Here is an 18,861-nt window from a genome sequence, read left to right as displayed (position 1 = left end):
GCCCCGCCGCCCGGCGCCATCTTTGAGCCGGGCGCGGCGGCTCACTGTCGCACTTCCCTCCCCACGCGAGAAGCCGCGCCTGCCTCAAGCGTGCCCGTTCGCGGGATGGTGTATCTAACAGTGGTCATGCTTGTAGCACCGCCTAAAAAGAGTAACTGCTCTCCCTTTTCTGGGCCTTGAAGGAAGCGTTCTGACCAATTCAAAGATGGCGCCGACAGCCTCACTGCCCCAGTCTTCCGCTCTGGAGGTGCGGGGGCGAAGGTCGCGTGGGAGTGCGCCGGCGCGAGGGGCGGAGCCGTCTCCATGGCAACCCGCGCGCAGCCCGGGCAGCTGTGTCTGGCGGGAAGCGGGCGTGCTGAGGCGCTGGCGACAGGCGGGGCTGCGAGCGCGGAGGGGCCCGGGCGGCCGGGGCCGCTGCGGGACGAGACCCTGGGCGTGGTGTCCGTGCCTTCCCAGTGGAGGGGCGTCCAGGGCATCCGCGGGGAGACGGTGAGGGCGCGGGCCCGGCTCGGGGCGACGCGGGCGGCAGGGTGAGGGCCGCGCGAGGCCGCCGGGCCAGGGTCTGGCGTCCCACCGTTTTCTCTTTAATATTTTAATATTATACAGGAACTGGCCTTTGGGCTGCTTCTGTCCCAGTTTCCTCAGTCTTTGAACGGCAACCTAAAGGCGTTTTTGTTGTTGTGTTTGTTTTTTTAAAGGAACCTCTAAAAGCCCTAAGTTTGGAAGGATTTTGTGTGAACTGCATGCAGGCTTTCAGCATTTCACATTCTCTTTCGTTTTAAAAAATGACCAGACTGCGTCTGCAGCTCTAGATAAGCCGGTTCTTGGGGTTTAATCAGAAGCACGAAACGAGGTGCTTTGGTGCCGGAGGGCAGCGCTCGGGGCCGCCTCCCGAGGGGCTGCGCGCGGACTGGGCTCCCCGCAGCCACGTGGGCGGTGCTCGCGGGGACGGAGAGTAAACAGCGTGGAAGTGGACTGTGCAGTGTTGGGGGCCGTGGACCCGATGCAGAGGGCGGGGGAACAGGAGGATGGCCCGGGCCTGGCGGGGCGGCGTCCCGGACCCCGGAGAGCGGGCGGGTCGGTCCGGGAGGAACCGGTCGGGGCGCGTTCGGGAGGCAGCCGACCAGTGTCTGTCTGTCCGTCTCTCCCTCCCTGCCTCCCTTCCTTTTTCCAAAATAAAATAAGCCCTGGCCGGTTAGCTCAGTGGACAGCGCATCGGCTTGCGGCCTGAAGGGTCCCGGGTTAGATTCCCGTCAAGGGCAGGTACCTTGGTTTCGGGCTGGAGCCCCAGTAGGGGGCGCGCAGGAGGCAGCTGATCAGCGATTCTCTCTCTGATCATTGATGTTTCTATCTCTCTCTCCCTCTCCCTCTGAAATTGATACAAATATGTTAAAAAGGTAGAATTTTAAAAACCTTTTTTTTAAAGGATGGGTTGGGGAGTGAGAGGGTGCGTTGCAGAGTGGGAGAGAGTTAGAGGCGGGGCTGTCAGGCGGAAGGGTCCAGGCAGAGCCAACAGCACATGCAAAGCCCGTGGGTCAGAGCAAATCTGGTGTCCGAGGCGGCACGGGGGCTGGAGCGGACTGAGGGGCAGGGGGATGGTCCCGGTGAGGTCGGACAGGGTGAGGTCGGACAGGGCCGGCAGGGGCAGGTCGAGCAGGGATGTAGGATTTCCCCGGAGAGGAAATTGAGGTTTCGTTTGCTACACAGGTGGCCGCAGAGCTCAGGTGCTCCAGCACTTCTTGCCTTAGGCCAGGGGTGGGGGACCTGTTTTCTGCCAAGGGCCATTTGGACATTTATAACGTCACTCACGAGCCGCACAAAATTATCAGCTTAAACATTATCAGCTGTGTTTGATCAGACGTTTAATTAACTCGCCCCCGCAGGGGACGTTCCCCACCCCTGCCTCGGGCCAATGGTGTGCAGGTCTCAAGCAGGGTTTGGCCTGGCTTCAACGCACTGCCACTCGGCCATGCTGTGTAGGAACTGTTCTGGTTAAAAAGAAAAGGCAGTGGATAGTTTAGTTACGACCTTATCACAGGAACATGTGTAATCCTCTGGCTTTTAAAAAAGCACTTGACCTCTTGCTTGTGGAAGACTCCGATTTTAGGAGACGCCAGGTTGGGAACCACTGATTCAGCCTTTTGTTTTGGGAACCAAAACAAAATTTAAATAATGAGATTGAAGCTTGTTAATTTTGTTGTTGATAGTTTTAACCTGTAGAAAGAACCGATTCTAGGCTTTTATTTGTGAGCGTGGTTTACTTGAATCAGCCTCCTATCTTACTGAAGGAGATTTTTTTTTTTTTTTAAATATATTTTATTAATTTTTTTACAGAGAGGAAGGGAGAGAGAGAGTTAGAAACATCGATGAGAGAGAAACATCGATCAGCTGCCTCCTGCACATCTCCCACTGGGGATGTGCCCGCAACCCAGGTACATGCCCTTGACCGGAATCGAACCTGGGACCCTTGAGTCCGCAGGCCGACGCTCTATCCACTGAGCCAAACCGGTTCCGGCTGAAGGAGATTTTTAAAAAATATCTATTATTGATTTCAGAGAGGAAGGGAAAGGGAGAGCTAGAAACATCAATGATGAGAGAGAATGATTGATCGGCTGCCTCCTGCACACCCCACACTGGGGATTGAGCCCCAAACCCAGGCATGCGCCCTGACCGAAATTGAACCATGACCTCCTGGCTCAGAGATCCACACTCAACCACAGAGCCACACCGGCTGGGCATTACCACAATTTTTTTGTTGTTTTTGTTGATGCTCCAACCAACTGAGCCAGGATTTTAGACTGGGAGAGAACACCAAGACTGAAAGACAGTTTAGTGTCACAGGTCAGACTGCCTCTGGGCTCAAGGATATTTTTCCATTGATTTTAGATACAGTGGAAAGGAAGGAGTGAGGGAGGGAGGGACAGACAGAGAAAGAAGTGTCAGTGCGAGAGAGATAGTGATTGGTTGCCTTCCCAATGCTCCCCAACCAGGTCGGGGGTCTAACCTGCAACCCAGGTATATGTCCTTGACTGGGAATGGAACCCATGACCCCTTTGGTGCACAGGGTGACCCTCTAACCAGTGAGAACACTGGCTAGGGCATTACCATGATTTTTTAAAAAAGAAAGAAAAATGCGCCTTACATTTAGAATTGGGCTTCAGAAAGGTAATTCTGTTGGGAAGTAGGATTGATTAAATCAGTGGTAGTCAAATTTTGCTGGGAGCTTTAATAAAACCAGAGTCACAGGTCAAACCACTTGCCAATTAAGCCAGAATCGCTGAAAGGTAGGCCCCAGGCATCCATTTTCCAGTCTCCAGGTCATTCCAATGTCAGCCAAGTTTGAGAAACAGCAGAGGGCCCTAGCCGGTTTGGCTCAGTGGATAGAGTGTCGGCCTGCAGACTGAAGGGTCCTGGATTCGATTCCTGTCAAGAGCACATGCCCGGGTTGCAGGCTCAATCCCCAGTAGGGGGCATGCAGGAGGCAGCCAATCAATGATTGATGTTTCTATCTCTCCCTCTTCCTCTCTGAAATCATATTTTTTAAAAAAAAGAAAAAGAGCCGAAACCGGTTTGGCTCAGTGGATAGAGCGTCGGCCTGCGGACTGAAAGGTCCCAGGTTCGATTCCGGTCAAGGGCATGTACCTGGGTTGCGGGCACATCCCCAGTGGGAGATGTGCAGGAGGCAGCTGATCGATGTTTCTCTCTCATCGATGTTTCTAACTCTCTATCTCTCTCCCTTCCTCTCTGTAAAAAATCAATAAAATATATTTAAAAAAAAAAAAAAAAAAAAAGAAAAAGAAAAAACAGCAAAAGAACAGAGAGGGATGGTTAGGAGCCCTCTGTCTCAGGCAGCTGGACTGGTCACTGAAGACTCATAACTCCCTCCACCTGAATAGCACTGGGCTTTCAAGCTTGATCAGCAGTCTCATTTCATCCCACAGGAAGTATGCTCACAAGACCCATTCGGCAGGAGAAATCACATGAGTGCCCAAGCCCAATCCCCTAGACTCTACACCTGGTTCTCAAACCAAAGTCCAGGATCTGGCCCTCTGTGCAGATGAAGACATGAGTTCCTCAGTGTGCACGCTCCCTGGGTGGACTCCCCCAGTTCTGTGGCTTAAAAGTTACATCCGGTCGGCTGCATTCCAGAACCTCATGCCGATGACCTCTCTGGCTGTGTGAAAGCCATCTCAGTCTAAAGGCGGTCCCACAGATCTGCTTCCCTGTTCCCTTCTAGAATTCACTCTCACATTCCCCTGGGTCTCAGAGCAGGGACACCCGTCCCACTGCTGCTCCCCCATTTCTCCCTGAGCAGCCAGAGGGGCCCGGCCGGTGCCATGTCATGGCCCTGCTCACGGCCGCCCGGTGGCTTACACCTCGAGGGAAACGCTAACTGTCCTGGCTCTCAGACTCCTTGTGACCTGGGCCTTGCCCACCTGCCACCTTCCCTCACTCCCCAGGCCTGGACACCGGACCTTCTCTGCTGATAGGTTTTGCTTCCCCCCCTCCCCCCCAAACCTTTTCCTGCCGCTCTCCACTTGGCTCTCCTCGTCCTTCGCACCTCAGCTCAAATGCCATCTTCCTGGGAGGCTCCTTTGCCATCCCGCCCTGTAGCCTCCCTAGCTGTTGCCTCCTCTCCCACACGCCGCTGCGTGAGCACCATTGGCGTTTGAGGGGTTTTGTTTACTTGTCTGCACCCAAGCCCCCGTACGTTACTCAGGGGCGCGGATCTTGCACTTTTCCCTTCTATATCCATGGTACCCAGTGCCTGGCAAGTCGATGCTTAATAAATGTATGTGTGTGCATACATGTGTATGTACATATGCACACGTGCATATAGAGTATGAATGAACTTGTACTATGTGCCAAACACCATGGAAGTGCTGGAGACATCAAGGCAGAGCAGACTGTTCTTATGCTGGAGAAGCTCAAGTTTAATGAGAGACGGACAAGCAGAGAGTTTAATAGGCTGTGAGGGGAACGTGGAGATGTGCTGCGTGTGCTCCGTGTTCTAGCAGGAGCTGCCCTGTGTGGCCCTCGCTTCCTCCCTCCCAGCTCCCTAACTCTGGTGCCTGGCCCTGCCCCCCAAGCCTGAGCATGGGGGTCAGGCCTTGTCACTGCCCTGTGGGTGCAGGTGCCTGATGAGTGACTACGAGGAGAGTCTTGTAGATGACAGTAGTCTCAGGGCTGTAGGACCCCCGTTTGGTAAAGATTGGTCATGATCGTGAGAAAGGCGGGTGGCAGTTCCTTCCTTGATCTGATGTCTGTCGCTGTGCCCAGCTCAACGGGGACTAGGAAGACAGATGGCAGGTGGAGGAAAGGACAGCGGGGAGTAACCTGCCTTAAACCAGTAACTCATCACAGACATGTTTCCTTTGATCACGGGGACGGGGTTGGGTTACCTTGGGAGGTACCCCACTAGAGAGGGCTGCCTGCCAAGGGAGGGAGAAGCTGGGGTGTTCTGCTGGTGGCCAGAGGTTCTAATGTTAAGCCAGCCACTGGGCTCGAAGATTCCACCAGGCCCTCAATGGTGGTGAGATGCTGTAGGAACTTGTTTATGTCAGTTAAGCTTTGATAAAGTTGGTTTCCTTACACATCATTTGTTTAGTTGTTACTTGACTCTAAAAGCTGTCAGTATCTTCAAAAGGGCACTCTGGAAACCTCACCAAATAGTGTCTGTCACCTAAAGTCCTAGGGCAGGCTCTTACTGGGCCATATGGGCCCTCTGAACCAATCACGGTGGCTGGGGGACGGACCCAGTGCTCTAATTGGCTAGAGGTCATGACTTCCTTCAAGGTCATGTGTACCCCCCCCCACCTCTGAAGGATAGGAGGTCGGAGGGGTCATCTCCACCCACACCACACTGGTTGGGTACCCCTAAGAAAGACGAGCTACTTCCAGGAGGAAAGGGACAGACTTTGAGCAGACAGAAGGAATTGAGGCCCATTAGCCTGAGGGTGAGCAGCCACATGGAAGGTGATGCTGGGAGTGAGCTGGCGGTGACTGGGGTTTTGATCTTCTCCAGAAAAGTTGCCAGACGGTCAGCATTGCCACTGCCGAGGCGTCCGCCCAGACCCGGAAGCATGCAGATGCCCAGGTACAGACCGAGCCCCCCGTGCCGGTGGGCATGCCGCCTGGGCCCCGGCACGACAGCCCCGGGCTCGCAGCCTTTCTTCGGAGAGTGGAGGCCATGGTCATCCGAGAGCTGAACAAGAATTGGCAGAGCCACGCGTTTGACGGCTTCGAGGTGAACTGGACCGAGCCGCAGCAGACGGTAGGAGCCTAGGAACCGAACCTACGGGCCTGGGATGCCCCTCCTCAGCCTCAGGTCAAGCCTCGGTCTCATTTTAAGTCCATCTTTTGTTCCGCCCAAATAATAATACCCGTCACAGTAGCAGCCGTCACCAGCTTACTCTTCGCCAGGTGCTGAGGGCTGTTTTGTAAGAATGAGTTTTCTCTGCTGTTCTTGAAGCAGGTGCCATCGTTATCTCCATTTTACGTTTGGGAAAATGGAGACTGAGAGTCGCAGCAGCTTGTCCAGAATCGCACCGCGCTAGTGAGCAGCAGGGCAGAGTCTGACCCTGGGCAGTCCCGTCCGCATCTTGTTCTCTCCACCACATGCAGCGAGGGCTTTCTCTGTGCCTCCTCGTCTACTTCTTGGGACAAGTATGACCTTGTAGAAAGGCTCAGAGAGGCTGAGTGCCTTGTCCAAGGTCACAGCTCTATCCAGCTGAGCTGGGATTGGAGTCCTGGTCTGTGGTTTCCCCACTGTGCTCTAGTGACTTCAGCGTCTCCAAGTCTTTCTGCTCTCGGGGCACAGCTCAGAGCCGTCGCTGTAAACTCAGCTGGACAGACAGCCTGGGCTTTGAGGTCAGGGCGCCTCTGAATGAATGAAGGGCTCTGGGCTGTTGCTTCACTCTGGGCTGGATCTCTCCTCAGCTTGTTGCCTGTGGACACGCTGCTCACTCAGTGCTAGGCACCCCAACCTGCAGAGCCATTGTGTTCTGTTCACACTTAAAAAATGTTTTTATTGATTTAAAGGGGGAGAGAGAGAGAGAGAGAGAGAGAGAGAGAAACATTGGTTGCCTCCCTTACCCCGACCAGGGATCAAACCCGAAACCTGGGTGTGTGCCCTAACACGCAATTGAACTGGCAGCCTTTTGGAGCATGAGACGACATTTAATCAACTGAGCCACACAGGCCAGGGCCACACTTTTTTTTTTCTTCTTAAATATATATATATTTTTTATTGATTTCATAGAGGAAGGGAGAGGGAGAGATAGAAACATCAATGATGAGAGAATGATCAGTTGCCTCCTGCATGCCTCCTGCACCCGCCCCTGCTGGGGATCAAGCCTGCAACCTGGGCATGTGCCCTTGACCAGAATCGAACCTGGGACCTCTCAGTCCATAGGCCGATGCAAACTACGGCCCGCGGGCCGGATCCGGCCCGTTTGAAATTAATAAAACTAAAAAAAAAAAAAAAGACCGTACCCTTTTATGTAATGATGTTTACTTTGAATTTATATTAGTTCACACAAACACTCCATCCATGCTTTTGTTCCGGCCCTCCGGTCCAGTTTAAGAACCCATTGTGGCCCTCGAGTCAAAAAGTTTGCCTACCCCTGCTCTATCCACTGATCCGAACCAGCTAGGGCACACACTTTTAAAAAATATATATAATGTTTTCTTCCTTTAGAAACTGAGATGAGTAGTTATATATTCAGAGGTCTTCAGCCCTTCTCTCACCCTCTCCTCCGTCTTCCCTCCGTCTATTTCCAGTGATATACAGCTGCCTTGTTCCCATCAAATCGTTGGTAGGTATGGTAGTCAATTTATGTGAGAGAAATCCTGAAAATTGCCCTGAAAAACAGTTGCCAAGGCCACACCAAAGCGTGGAGTCATCATATCTTTTTAAACAGGGCACAGAAGCATGTAATGAACCTTAAAATGTCAGCGTGTCCCCTCTCTCTGCCCCCTCGGCATTGTTTATGCCCCGTTTTACAGTTGCATTCAGAGAGGTTAAGCTTTTTGTTCTTTATTATTAGGGTTTTTCCACATTTCTATGCATTAGTTTGGTCCATGTGTGTATTACTTTATCCTCTTTTTAGAAATATCTATTTTTTAAAATTGATTTGAGAGAGACAGAGACAGAGAGAGATTGAGATTGAGATTGTTGTTCCATTCACATATACATTCATTGGTTGATCCTTTTATGTGCCCTGACCAGGGATCAAAGCCACAACCTTAGTGTATTGTGATGATGCTCTAACTAACTGAGCTGCCTGGCCGGGGCCTCTATTCTTTTTTTTTTAATATATTTATTATTATTATTATTATTATTATTATTATTTTTTTTTTTAATATATTTTATTGATTTTCCACAGAGAGGAAGGGAGAGAGATAGAGAGTCAGAAACATCGATGAGAGAGAAACATCGATCAGCCGCCTCCTGCACATCCCTCACCGGGGATGTGCCCGCAACCCAGGTACATGCCCCTGACCGGAATCGAACCTGGGACCTTTCAGTCCGCAGGCCGACGCTCTATCCACTGAGCCAAACCGGTTTCGGCTATTATTATTATTTTTACAGAGAGGAAGGGAGAGGGATAGAGAGTTAGAAACATCGATGAGAGAGAAACATCAATTAGCTGCCTCCTGCACACCCCCTACTGGGGATGTGCCCGCAGCCAAGGTACATGCCCTTGACCGGAATCGAACCTGGGACCTTTCAGCCTGCAGGACGACGCTCTATCCACTGAGCCAAACCGGTTACGACATCTATTCTTTTTTCTTTTTTTGAATCCTCACCTGAGGATATTTTTTCCCATTGTTTTTCAGAGAGAGTAGAAAGGAAGGGGGGGGGGCGGGGAAAGAGAGAGAGAGAGAAAGAGAGAAAGATCGATGTGAGAGAGACACATCAATTGGTTGCCTCCCACGCTCACCCCAACCTGGCTGGGGATTGAACCTGCAATCCAGGTACGTGCCCTTGGCTGGGAATCAAACCCTAGACCCTTCAGGCTAATGCTCTGACCAATGAGCAACACCGGCCAGGGCTGGTTGTGACCTTTCTTACTTACCAGAGCTCTCCACGTCAGTTCCTGTAAAGGTGCCCCCATCTTCCCAGCAGTTGCATCGTATCCCGCTGCACAGACACACTATCCTCTAGCTGAGTCCCAGCTGGTGGGCATCCAGGCAGCCACTTCACTTCTAGAAATGTATCCTCCTCCCACATGTAACAGGCGGGAGGCTGGGCAGCACCCTTGGTTTGAGTGGCCGTGTGGTGTGCAGCCCCCGACAGCCCCAGGTTCTAGCTGACCCCGAATGTCAAGTAGAGGAGTGCTTTCAAATGTTGCTGTTCTATAACAGAACTACAGTGAATCTCTTAGTGGTTTTTTTGCTCCAATTTCTCGTGTATTCCCCATCGAGTGGAATTACTTTTTGGCCAAGGTGCGGCTTTTCTGTCCGCTGTTGTCGGGGCTTGGCCTTGACACTTACCACTGTCCTTGGCATAGGTGCAGTAGCCCCGGAAGGGCTGAGATGCCTCCTAATGTCAACATTGTATGAACGATGCGACAACATTGCCAGAACTTAGAACCCAGAGATGAGGAAGAAACCCCTGGGGGACCTCCCGTTGACACCTCTGCTGTGGCATTTCCTTCCCCTTGGTTCCCATACGTGTGTTGCTGCCAGCTGAGTCCCTATGACCAATCTTGGGGTCTTTTCTGGTCAGAAGCAAAGCCTATTCTATGTTGGCAAACACATACCCCAAAATGACGTGTAAAACAGCCCTATTATCCCCTAATTTCCTCCCTTCGTGGTATCGTTTTATAATGTAAATTGCACAGTCATTGTAATTATGGTGTTACGATAAATAGTAATGTATATATAATAGTTCCCCCTTATCCATGGGGGATATGTTCCATGACCCCCAGTGGATGCGTGAAACTGTAGATCAGTGGTTCTCAACCTTGGCTGCACATTAGAATCACCTGGGAATCTTTTTAAAATCCTGATTTCTGGGCCTCATCCTCTGGAAATTCTGTGTCTTGTTACTAATGTTGTGGCCTCACCCCATAACAAAGAAACAGAATTTCCGGAGGATGAGGCCCAGAAATCAGGATTTTAAAAAGATTCCCAGGTGATTCTAATGTGCAGCCAAGGTTGAGAACCACTGCTGTAGTTAGTACCGAACCCTATACAGTAGGTCCTGGAATAATGTTTTATTCAGGTCATTTCATTATAATGTTGATAAGATGCTTAGGAACTTAACGCTTGTTTATAATATCAGTTAGCATCTGGTAAAACTCGGTTCATTATACATGGTTTCACTTAAAGTTGCAGAACCTGTTGGTGACGTTAGGTTAGGTTACTGTATATACGATGTTTTTTTTCTATATATGCATACTAATGACAAAGTTTAGTATATAAATAGGCACAGTAAGGAATGAACAATAATAACGTAGAATGATTATAATAATATACTGAAATAAAAGTTATGTGAATGGGGCATTATTAAGTAAAGGAAGGATTACTGGAACACAGGTGCTGTGATATAGCGACAGTTGATCTGATAATGGAGACCGCTACCGAGTGAGTGACAAGCGGGGAGTGTGCACGGAGTGGACGTGCTGGGCAAAGGGATGGTTTGAAATTGTGTGAGAACAGATGTGAGAACAGGTCCAGCTCTAATCCTGGGCTGGGGTCTTCTCAAGGCCCTCCCTGCCTCTGGATTTCTGGACGCGTTCTTTGGGGGAGATGTCGGGATGAAGGCTCGACATTTCCTCCAGAGCTGCGTGGTGGACTCCGATAGCTCTCGGGGCTTTGGGAGGCCCCAGTCTGTGTGCTTTTTGTTAGGTGGTATGAGGCCACTGCTGGGTGGCTTTTGGGCTCAGGGTTGGGGATGGTCTGTCTCTTGCAGGTGACCTGCCTGCACACCCTGAGCTACCCCCCAGCCCAAGGGCAGGGTCTGCATGTGACCAGTGTTTCCTGGAACAGCACGGGCTCTGTGGTGGCCTGTGCCTATGGCCGGTGAGTGGCTGCAGGGGCAGGTGTGGGGCAGCGGGGGGCCCTCATCTGAACCTGTTGCCCTATCTGCACAGGGTTGGCCTGTGAAAGGTCGGCCCAGAGCCTGGTCATTCTGGGACTCTTTCTTCTCAAGGCTGCCTGGGCAGTGGGGTGGCAAGGGAGGGAGGGGCTTAGAGCCCAGGACTCATAGTGCCCACTGGCCAGTACTGGGCAGTGAGCCCTGGGCCTGCCTCGCCTTCTCCATGAGCAGTTTTCTGATGTGTGAGGGTTCCCCCACCCACCATTGTGTGGGCCCATCCTTGGTTCCCCGGGACCATTTTCCAGAGAAAGTCATGCTCTCGGGGTGCCATGAAGAAGCCTGTGCCACTTTGTTACTAAGTACAACAGGTATGATGGGGACACAGGCCCATCTGTGGGTAGTGGGGGGTGGAGGCGTGGGTCAGGATGAAGCCCCAGGCCTAGGGGCAGAGCCAGCTCGGGCATGTCCACGTGCAGCCTGGACGACGGGGACTGGAGCACGCTGAAGGCCTTTGTGTGTGCCTGGAACCTGGACCGGCGAGGCCTGAACCCCCGGCAGCCGTCAGCAGTGGTGGAGGTGCCCAGCGCTGTTATGTGCCTGGCCTTTCACCCCACACAGCCGTCTCATATTGCAGGTGAGCTGCTCAGCCTGCCCGGGTCTGCTTTCTGTCTGCAGAGGGTGGCCAAGGGGGGCTCTCCACGGGGCCCTCAGTCCCTGGGCACGGTCAGGGCAGAGCTACTGAGAGGCAGAGACCACAGGTGGCCTGTGCTCAGGTGAGAGTGCTGAGTGGGCCTGTGCCGGGCGTGGAGCTTGGAGGAAGAGGAGACCTGTCCTTAGTTGAGTCTGGAGGGGATGTGGGCCATGCAGCGGTGCAGCTTGGTCAGGACAAGAGCAGGCGCCTTGGGGGCTGCCATTGGTGGTAGGAGCCAGTGGTGATAGGGAGAGGGACTGTGTGCTGGGCAGGGGAGCTCGCCTGGCAGTGGAGGAGCTTCCTGGGTGAAGCACAGCAGGATAGTGAGGCCTGGGGGGATCGGACCTTTCCTCCTCCGGATGGGATGGTTTTCGGGGAAGTGGCTCTACATCCGGGCTCAGTGGGCGGGAGGGCAGGTGCTTGTCCAGGAAGCTGGGCTGCTGGGCATGGGTCAGCTCCTGCCCTGGCCCGCTTGGTCCCACAGGGGGGCTCTACAGTGGCGAGGTGCTGGTGTGGGACATGAGCCGTCCTGAGGACCCATTGCTCTGGCGCACAGGCCTGACGGACGACACACACACAGACCCTGTGTACCAGGTCAGAGCAGCAGGTTTGGGGTGTGCCACCTTCTCTCTGAGCTGGGCCTTGCTGTTGTGGGCCTGCTTCTTGAGGCAGAGCAGGAGAGAGGGTGCCCACTTGGCACAGTCACGGAGGAAGGTCACCAGGGGTTGGCAGTTGGGCAGCATTCAGCATTCTTGGAGCTCCCAGGACATGAGTCACCCCACCCCCTTCAGGGGCCACCCCCAGGGCCATTCCCAGCCTCCAGTTGTCCTGGCTTTCTGCTGGGACAGGGAGGGACCTTGGAACCCTCCATGCCTGCCCCTGCTGGCTGAGGTGGCTCCCAGGCCTAAGCCTCGGGATTTTTTTTCTTTTCTGGAAGAGAAGGGGAGGGGCCCCGGGTAGACATTTGGTCTTGCTGGGAGGTGGGTTAGGCCAGGCAGCAGGCATCCCTTTCTCAACCTTGTCCCCACACCCTGTTGCCCCAGGTGGTTTGGCTTCCTGAGCCCCGCTACAGCTACCGCTTCCGGGTGCTGAGTGTGGCCACTGACGGGAAGGTGCTGCTCTGGCAGGCGGCCGGGCCGGGCCAGCTGCAGCTCACGGAGGGCTTTGCCCTGGTTGTGCAGCAGCTGCCGCGGAACACCAAGCTGAAGAAGGTACGAGGCCACTAACCCCAGAAATGGCCCGAAGGCAGCTCCGGTCTGGGGGACCTCCCTGAGGAGTGAGCCTTGGGGGCAGCTGGGCAGGGGGGCACTGGCAGTCGTGCCACCAGCTGAGCCAGGACTTGCTGCATCAGCTCTTTAGGCCTCAGCGTCATGACATGCCTGGGCTGCTTTGGGACCCTAACCAGCTCCCCTCAGCTCTGCCGTCCGTTTCTCCGCAGCCTCACCGCGGGGAGACCGAGGTAGGAACCACGGCGGTGGCTTTCTCCAGCTTTGACCCCAGCCTTTTTGTTCTGGGCACGGAAGGCGGCTTCCCGCTCAAGTGCTCCCTGGCAGCGGAAGAGGCCGCTCTCACGCGGACGCCCAGCTCTGTGTCCCTGCGGGCCCCGGCACAGTTCACCTTCTCCCCCCATGGTGGTCCTGTCTACTCTGTGAGCTGTTCCCCCTTCCACAGGTAGGGAAGGCCCGGCCGAGGGGTTGTCCTCCACCTGCCGCCACAGGGCCTCTGGCACAGGGAGGGTGAGGGAGCCCCACTAGGCCTCACCATGTAACTGCTCCAAGGACCTGCAGTTTGGTCTGGGCCCAGGTTTCTCCGTTGGAGCTCTGGTTCCAGAACTCTGGTGGTTGGCCCTTTACTGAGGACCGCAGGTTTGGGGGTCCGGGGAGGCTTTCCAGGAGCCTGAGAGCCTAGAAGTCTGGCAGGAAGGCCCAGCCGTACCGGACACCCAGCACTCATCCACTTGCCTGGCTTTCTGCCCTGCATCCCCTCCAGGAACCTCTTCCTGAGCGCAGGGACCGATGGCCACGTCCACCTGTACTCCATGCTGCAGGCCCAGCCCCTGACCTCCCTGCAGCTGTCCCACAAGTACCTGTTTGCTGTGCGCTGGTCCCCAGTGCGTCCCTTGGTGTTTGCGGCAGCTTCTGGTGAAGGTAGGCAGTGGGACACCAGGTTGGATCCAGTTAAGTGCCCTGGGCCCGGCTGCCTTGGAATTCTGGGCTGGGGATAGACTGCACGCGGGCAGGAGCTGAATTGGGCAACATTCTTACTTTGAACTGTGGCCTCTGGAGTTTCTCTTCCCAAGTGCACAGGGAACTTGGAAGGGGTCAGGCCTCTCACCCCACAATCTCTCTCCACGAAGGTGATGTGCAGCTGTTTGATCTCCAGAAAAGCTCCCAGAAACCCACCATTTCAATCAAGCAAACCCAGGATGAAAGCCCTGTCTACTGTCTTGAATTCAATAGCCAGCAAACTCAGCTCCTGGCTGCCGGTGATGCCAAAGGCACCGTGAAGGTCTGGCAGCTGAGCACGGAGTTCACTGAACAAGGGCCCTCAGAAACAGAGGACTTAGAGCAGCTGGCAGCGGAGGTGGCCACCTGAGGACAAAGCTGTGGCCCTAAATACAGCGTGAGGCTACATCTGTGCTGAGCTTTGTAATTCTGATGGAAGCTGAATGAAGACAGGCAACTGTTTTAGGGAGTTGTCATTTATTTGTCTTTTACATGGAAACAAAATTGGGTGGAGGGAGAACAAGAGGGAAACCAGCCAGCTGCCTAGATTTTCTGGAGTCGGAATGGGGCAGCCGGCTTCAGGACAGGAATCTGGGTCCCCACTGCAACATGGCGGCTGCGACTGGACCAGGAGCAGTTCATCGAAGCACCATTTTCTACTAAGTTTCATCCCAAGCTAAGCAGGTTTAAGGTTACATTGGAAAGTAACACTGTCTAGAATATTTCCTTAAGAGCACAGAGATGAGTTGACATGCAGCAAGGCAACAGCAGGGCAAGCAGCACGGGCCGGGCTAACCTAGGAGCAGAGGATCAATTCACGAAGAGCGAGCGGGTGAATTCGACGTAGTCAAACGCCGTGGGGAGCTCACGGCCCTTGCCGTCCACGTAGGGCTTCATGTGGGAGACGCAGTAGTCGGCTTGTTCCCGAGTCAGGTTCTGGAGGGGAAGATGGCACCCGTGAGCCACATGGAGGCGGGGTTGGGTGGACTTTAAGAACGTTTAATGCCCAGAGTCCAAAGCCAGTTCTAGGAACCGATCCAGGACTTTGGCCTGGGCTGAGATTCATGTAGGTGAGCGTGAAACACCTATCCCCAGCGGGGGGGGGGGGGGGGGGGAACCCTCCAAGGTGGGGTCTGCTACTGTAGACTCAGCTCTGCCCCTAACCCCCCTCCCAGGGTGGGAGCAGGAGCAGAGGCCCAGACCTGGTACAGCTCCTCCTTGGTCACGTAAGGCTTCCCCTCGGAGCTCAGGGCCCGGAAGGCGCTCTCGATCTCCTCACTGGACTTGACATTCTCCGTCTCACGGCTGATCATGAAAGCCATGTATTCTTGCAGGGAGACATGGCCGTCCCTGGGGGAGGGGGGACAAGTGCAGTGAGCAGGAGGGAGTAGTGAGGCAGAGCCGCCTCCACTACTCTGAGGCTCACCTGTTTGGATCCACAGTGTCCAGAATCGCCTCGAACTCGGGGTCGGGCTCCCCTTCCTCCACCATGGGCAGGTCGTAACCCAGGGAGCGCAGGCAGGACTTGAACTCCTGGTGGTTCAGGCGGCCAGATTTGTCCTTGTCAAAGTGTCTGCAGCACAAAGTCCAGGGCAGCTCAGCACACGGGCCCTGCTGAGCCCCTGCCCCAGCCCAGGGTACAGGTGTACTCACTTAAACATCATGCTGAACTCTTTGAGGGCCTCCTCAGTCACCCCTGTTGTGTTCCTGGAAGAAAGGACAGGATTTGGGACCGAGTCCCCCACACAACAGTAACGTGACTGCCGACGCTGGGTGACTGTGGTCAGGCAGCTCAGACGTCCTCCCACAGCCCCCAGGGCCAGCGAAGTACCTGGCCTGGATCTGCTGCTCCAGGTTATGCTGCATGCGCATGCCCAGCTGGTCGAGCTGGTCCCACTGCTGGGCCAGGCCCACCGTGCTGTGCTCCGTGTACTTGTTGTCCAGGATCAGGGCTTCCTCCATGGCCGCGCCCAGGTCCTCAATCTTCTTCAGCTGACTTCTCATGGCTCGAATCTCCTGGTGCTTGCGCTGCAGGGATGCGGGGCAGAGATGTATGGGAGAGGGGCTCTCACCTTGGTCACCAAGCCCAGGAGCTGGCTAATGGCCCTGGCCCGCCCCGTCTGAGAGCAGCAGGGCGGTGTGCAATGGGAAAGGGGTGGGATGAGGGGTGGAGTCCAGCAGCCTCAGGAGAGGGAGAGACTTCAATGTGAGAGCCACAGGGCAGTGGGCAGACCTGCCTGGGAAACTACACTAAGGACCAGAGGAGCCTGCTCCTTTTCAAGCAGGGCTCCAGGCAGCAACCCCCAAAGACTTCCTTTAAAATGACGGGGACCCAGGCTACTGTAAGCCAAGGGAAATCAGGTACCCAACCAGCCCACCTTGTGCCTGACTTTGAACCAGGCAGGCCTGCTGGGGTGGGTACGTGAAGGGTCTCAGCCGAGCCAGGAGCCCTTGGGGCACTTACTTTGGTAGCTTCCAGCTGGGATTCAAGGGTCCCGGATTCTTCCACCATGCAGGACCTAAACACGGAAGCACAGTGAGGCGGGAGGGACCCGAGCGAGCTCTAAAGGAGCCATCTTAGATAAAACAGGGCCTGCAGTCTCCAGTTCCTTCTATTAAGGAAACACCTGCTATTGGCTATCTCTTCCTAGCGGCCCCAAGAACAGGCAGGCAACCGTTTTCCTGTTTTAGAGGAAAGCTGCCGCTGCCCAGGCCAGCTGGTGGGCCCGGGCTGGGCGCCTGCCAGCCTGCTCCCAGGACAGGACCCTTCCTCGGGGGCTCTTCAGGCCCAGCCCCATTGATTTGGTGATGGACCCAAGTGAGGCCCTCGTACCTCAGGACAGACTTTAAGGGAGCAGAGACGGTCTGCAGGCCTCATTGACAGCGCACCCCCCTCTGCAGAGACACCCCATAAACAGGCCACTGACAGGCGGGAGACCTTAGGGAGGAGGGGAGCCACGTTCAAGGGGGAGGTGCTGTCGGCTGACCCCTCAGACACGGAAACTGGGTGCTAAGAGATCACGACTAGACATGCGTTTTAAACGTTTCTAATTCTGCCCAAAGGAGGGAGGTGGCTGTGACTAAGCCCCAGACTCAGGACCCATGACTGGGAACACAGAGGCTCCTTCAGGGCCAAGCTCTGAAGAGCAGGGGCTGTGGGAGCCTCCATCTTCCCGTAACACAGTGCCAGGTCACAGAAGGCTACCAGTGAACGAAGACGACAGTCAGGCTGGGTCACGTGCAGAGACAGTCACACTGTGTGTGTCCTTAGTGGGTTTTAGCCCAGCCTCCCCCAGACCCACATTTGCCCCAACCTCCCCTCTTACACCCAGTGAGCCAGGGTTAGCTCCGAAACCTCCCAAGGTCAAGTGTCTAGCAAGGCAAGGCACCAGGCTTCCTCCTACCCCAGCAGGTGAGACTCACAGTCATGCCATGTCCCCCAGGGCCAAGCACCCCCCAGGACCGGGGACGGGAGGCTGGGTGCTGGTGCAGGGGGAGGAGGACAGACCCCTCTGTCCCAAGCGGCCGAGGGCAGTGGGTTAGTGAGAAAGCGGAGCCGCCTGGGAAGCCGAGTGCATTGGTAAACCACAGTGAGGTAAGAAGAGAAATAAGAGGAGAAAAACCTTCCAGACAGATCATCCCCAACTTCATACTGATAGACACGAATGACCCGACGATATGCTATGCTATTTAAAGAAAAGAAACCAAGTGAATACACCAAAGGAAGGGGGAGGCGAGAGCAATACCGAGACACACACACCACAGGCCCAAGCTGGCAGTGCACAGGCAGGGCAACCTGGAGCCCAGGCAGGGACCTGGTAGAGGGAGAGCTGAGGGCCGGTCTGGGGGGACAGGCAGCCTCGGGGCAGTGCACACGGGCTGGGCAACACTGGACAGGGCTGGGAGGAGCCACACAGTAAGGGGAGCACAGCACCTTACGGAGACAAGACCAGGACCAGCAGACACAGCCACGGGGCCCGGGAGGAAAGCAGACACCAGGGGTGCTTACGAGCTCAAGCTTGAAACTGATCTCTAAATGCTGACCCATTCTGCGCTCAGCACGTGGGGACAGATCCGTGGGCACGTTTCTCCCCCTGCTCCATTCCCCTGTGCAGAGCCTTAGGAGTGCGAGTCTAAAACACGGTGCTACCACCAACCCTGGCCTTGACAGTGGCCTGGGAGAGAATGCAAAGGTGACCGGCCCAGCCAGAAGCCAAGCCGGGGGAAGAGGCTCCTACTGGGACTGGGCGGGTTGGCCCTGCTCCTCCTGGACTCCTTCCAAACCCTATCACTCAGAAACACAGGGCGCTTTTGCCTTGGATTAGGGTAAATGACACCTGTACCCCCACCCCCCCCCGGGGAAAACGGGGATTGCTGGGGGAGAGATCACAGCTGGGGACTTCCTGAGCCAGCCTGAGCCCCCTAAACATGGGCATCCTGCTTTGTGCCACGGCCTTCCTCAGGACTAAACAGTCCCAGTGGACACACGAGGCAGGGGCACGAACCAGCATGGGGGCTCCCAGAGGCTCTGGCCTTCTGGCTGGTCACATTCCTACCCAAGAGCACTTGCAATTGGAACAGGAAGGTGGGAGTGGCTCCCCTCCCAGACGGCAGGCGTTAGGGACAGTGGGCTGTGGGGCAGGGCACACACTCCTTGTGAGATGACAGGGACGGGGCAGGGGAAGTGTAGCCTGCCCTGGGCAGGAAGGCGCAGGAAGGCCCACCCTGGGGTCCTCTGAAAGCCAGGCCACAGGGGGACAGAGGGTAGAGGGACAAGCACAGGAGACACCACCACACCACGAGCCCGGAGAAATAAGACAATATTAACCCATCGAGGAGATACGTTCTGTGGAGATGGGATCCAAGCAGCAGCGAGACAAGATGGTGTCCAAACAGCA

The 18,861-nt window shown here is 55.0% G+C and overlaps 2 protein-coding genes across 8 annotated transcripts in view; one reads left to right on the top strand and one right to left on the bottom strand.

Annotated features, from left to right (window-relative positions):
- Positions 1 to 303: 303 nt before the first annotated feature.
- WDR34 (WD repeat domain 34) lies at positions 304 to 14,428 on the top strand. Its single transcript, XM_006103142.3, has 9 exons — positions 304 to 489; positions 6,026 to 6,274; positions 10,922 to 11,031; positions 11,524 to 11,681; positions 12,223 to 12,332; positions 12,782 to 12,949; positions 13,177 to 13,409; positions 13,728 to 13,885; positions 14,095 to 14,428. Exons 1-9 carry the CDS (start codon positions 304 to 306, stop codon positions 14,331 to 14,333), a joined length of 1,611 nt encoding a protein of 536 aa, XP_006103204.1. The 3' UTR covers positions 14,334 to 14,428.
- SPTAN1 (spectrin alpha, non-erythrocytic 1) overlaps positions 14,424 to 18,861 on the bottom strand; it is a 61,034-nt gene continuing 56,596 nt past the window's right edge. For 6 of the 7 annotated variants that reach the window (XM_023744496.1, XM_023744501.1, XM_023744499.1 and 3 more), the window contains 7 exons: positions 18,792 to 18,809; positions 16,428 to 16,482; positions 15,795 to 15,991; positions 15,617 to 15,670; positions 15,390 to 15,536; positions 15,166 to 15,313; positions 14,424 to 14,899 (listed from right to left, as the gene is read on the bottom strand). In XM_023744496.1, the coding sequence (XP_023600264.1) occupies positions 14,774 to 14,899; positions 15,166 to 15,313; positions 15,390 to 15,536; positions 15,617 to 15,670; positions 15,795 to 15,991; positions 16,428 to 16,482; positions 18,792 to 18,809 (745 nt within the window). In that variant the 3' untranslated portion in view covers positions 14,424 to 14,773. Of the gene's footprint in view, positions 14,900 to 15,165; positions 15,314 to 15,389; positions 15,537 to 15,616; positions 15,671 to 15,794; positions 16,099 to 16,427; positions 16,483 to 18,791; positions 18,810 to 18,861 lie in introns of those variants that run through there. The other variant, XM_023744502.1, reaches the window with a different exon arrangement.

Source organism: Myotis lucifugus, unplaced genomic scaffold (genome assembly GCF_000147115.1).
Source record: "Myotis lucifugus unplaced genomic scaffold, Myoluc2.0 scaffold_465, whole genome shotgun sequence".
Taxonomy (NCBI): domain Eukaryota; kingdom Metazoa; phylum Chordata; class Mammalia; order Chiroptera; family Vespertilionidae; genus Myotis; species Myotis lucifugus.
The sequence above is the reverse complement of the archived record's forward strand: the minus strand, read 5'-3'. Positions and strand labels throughout refer to the sequence as shown.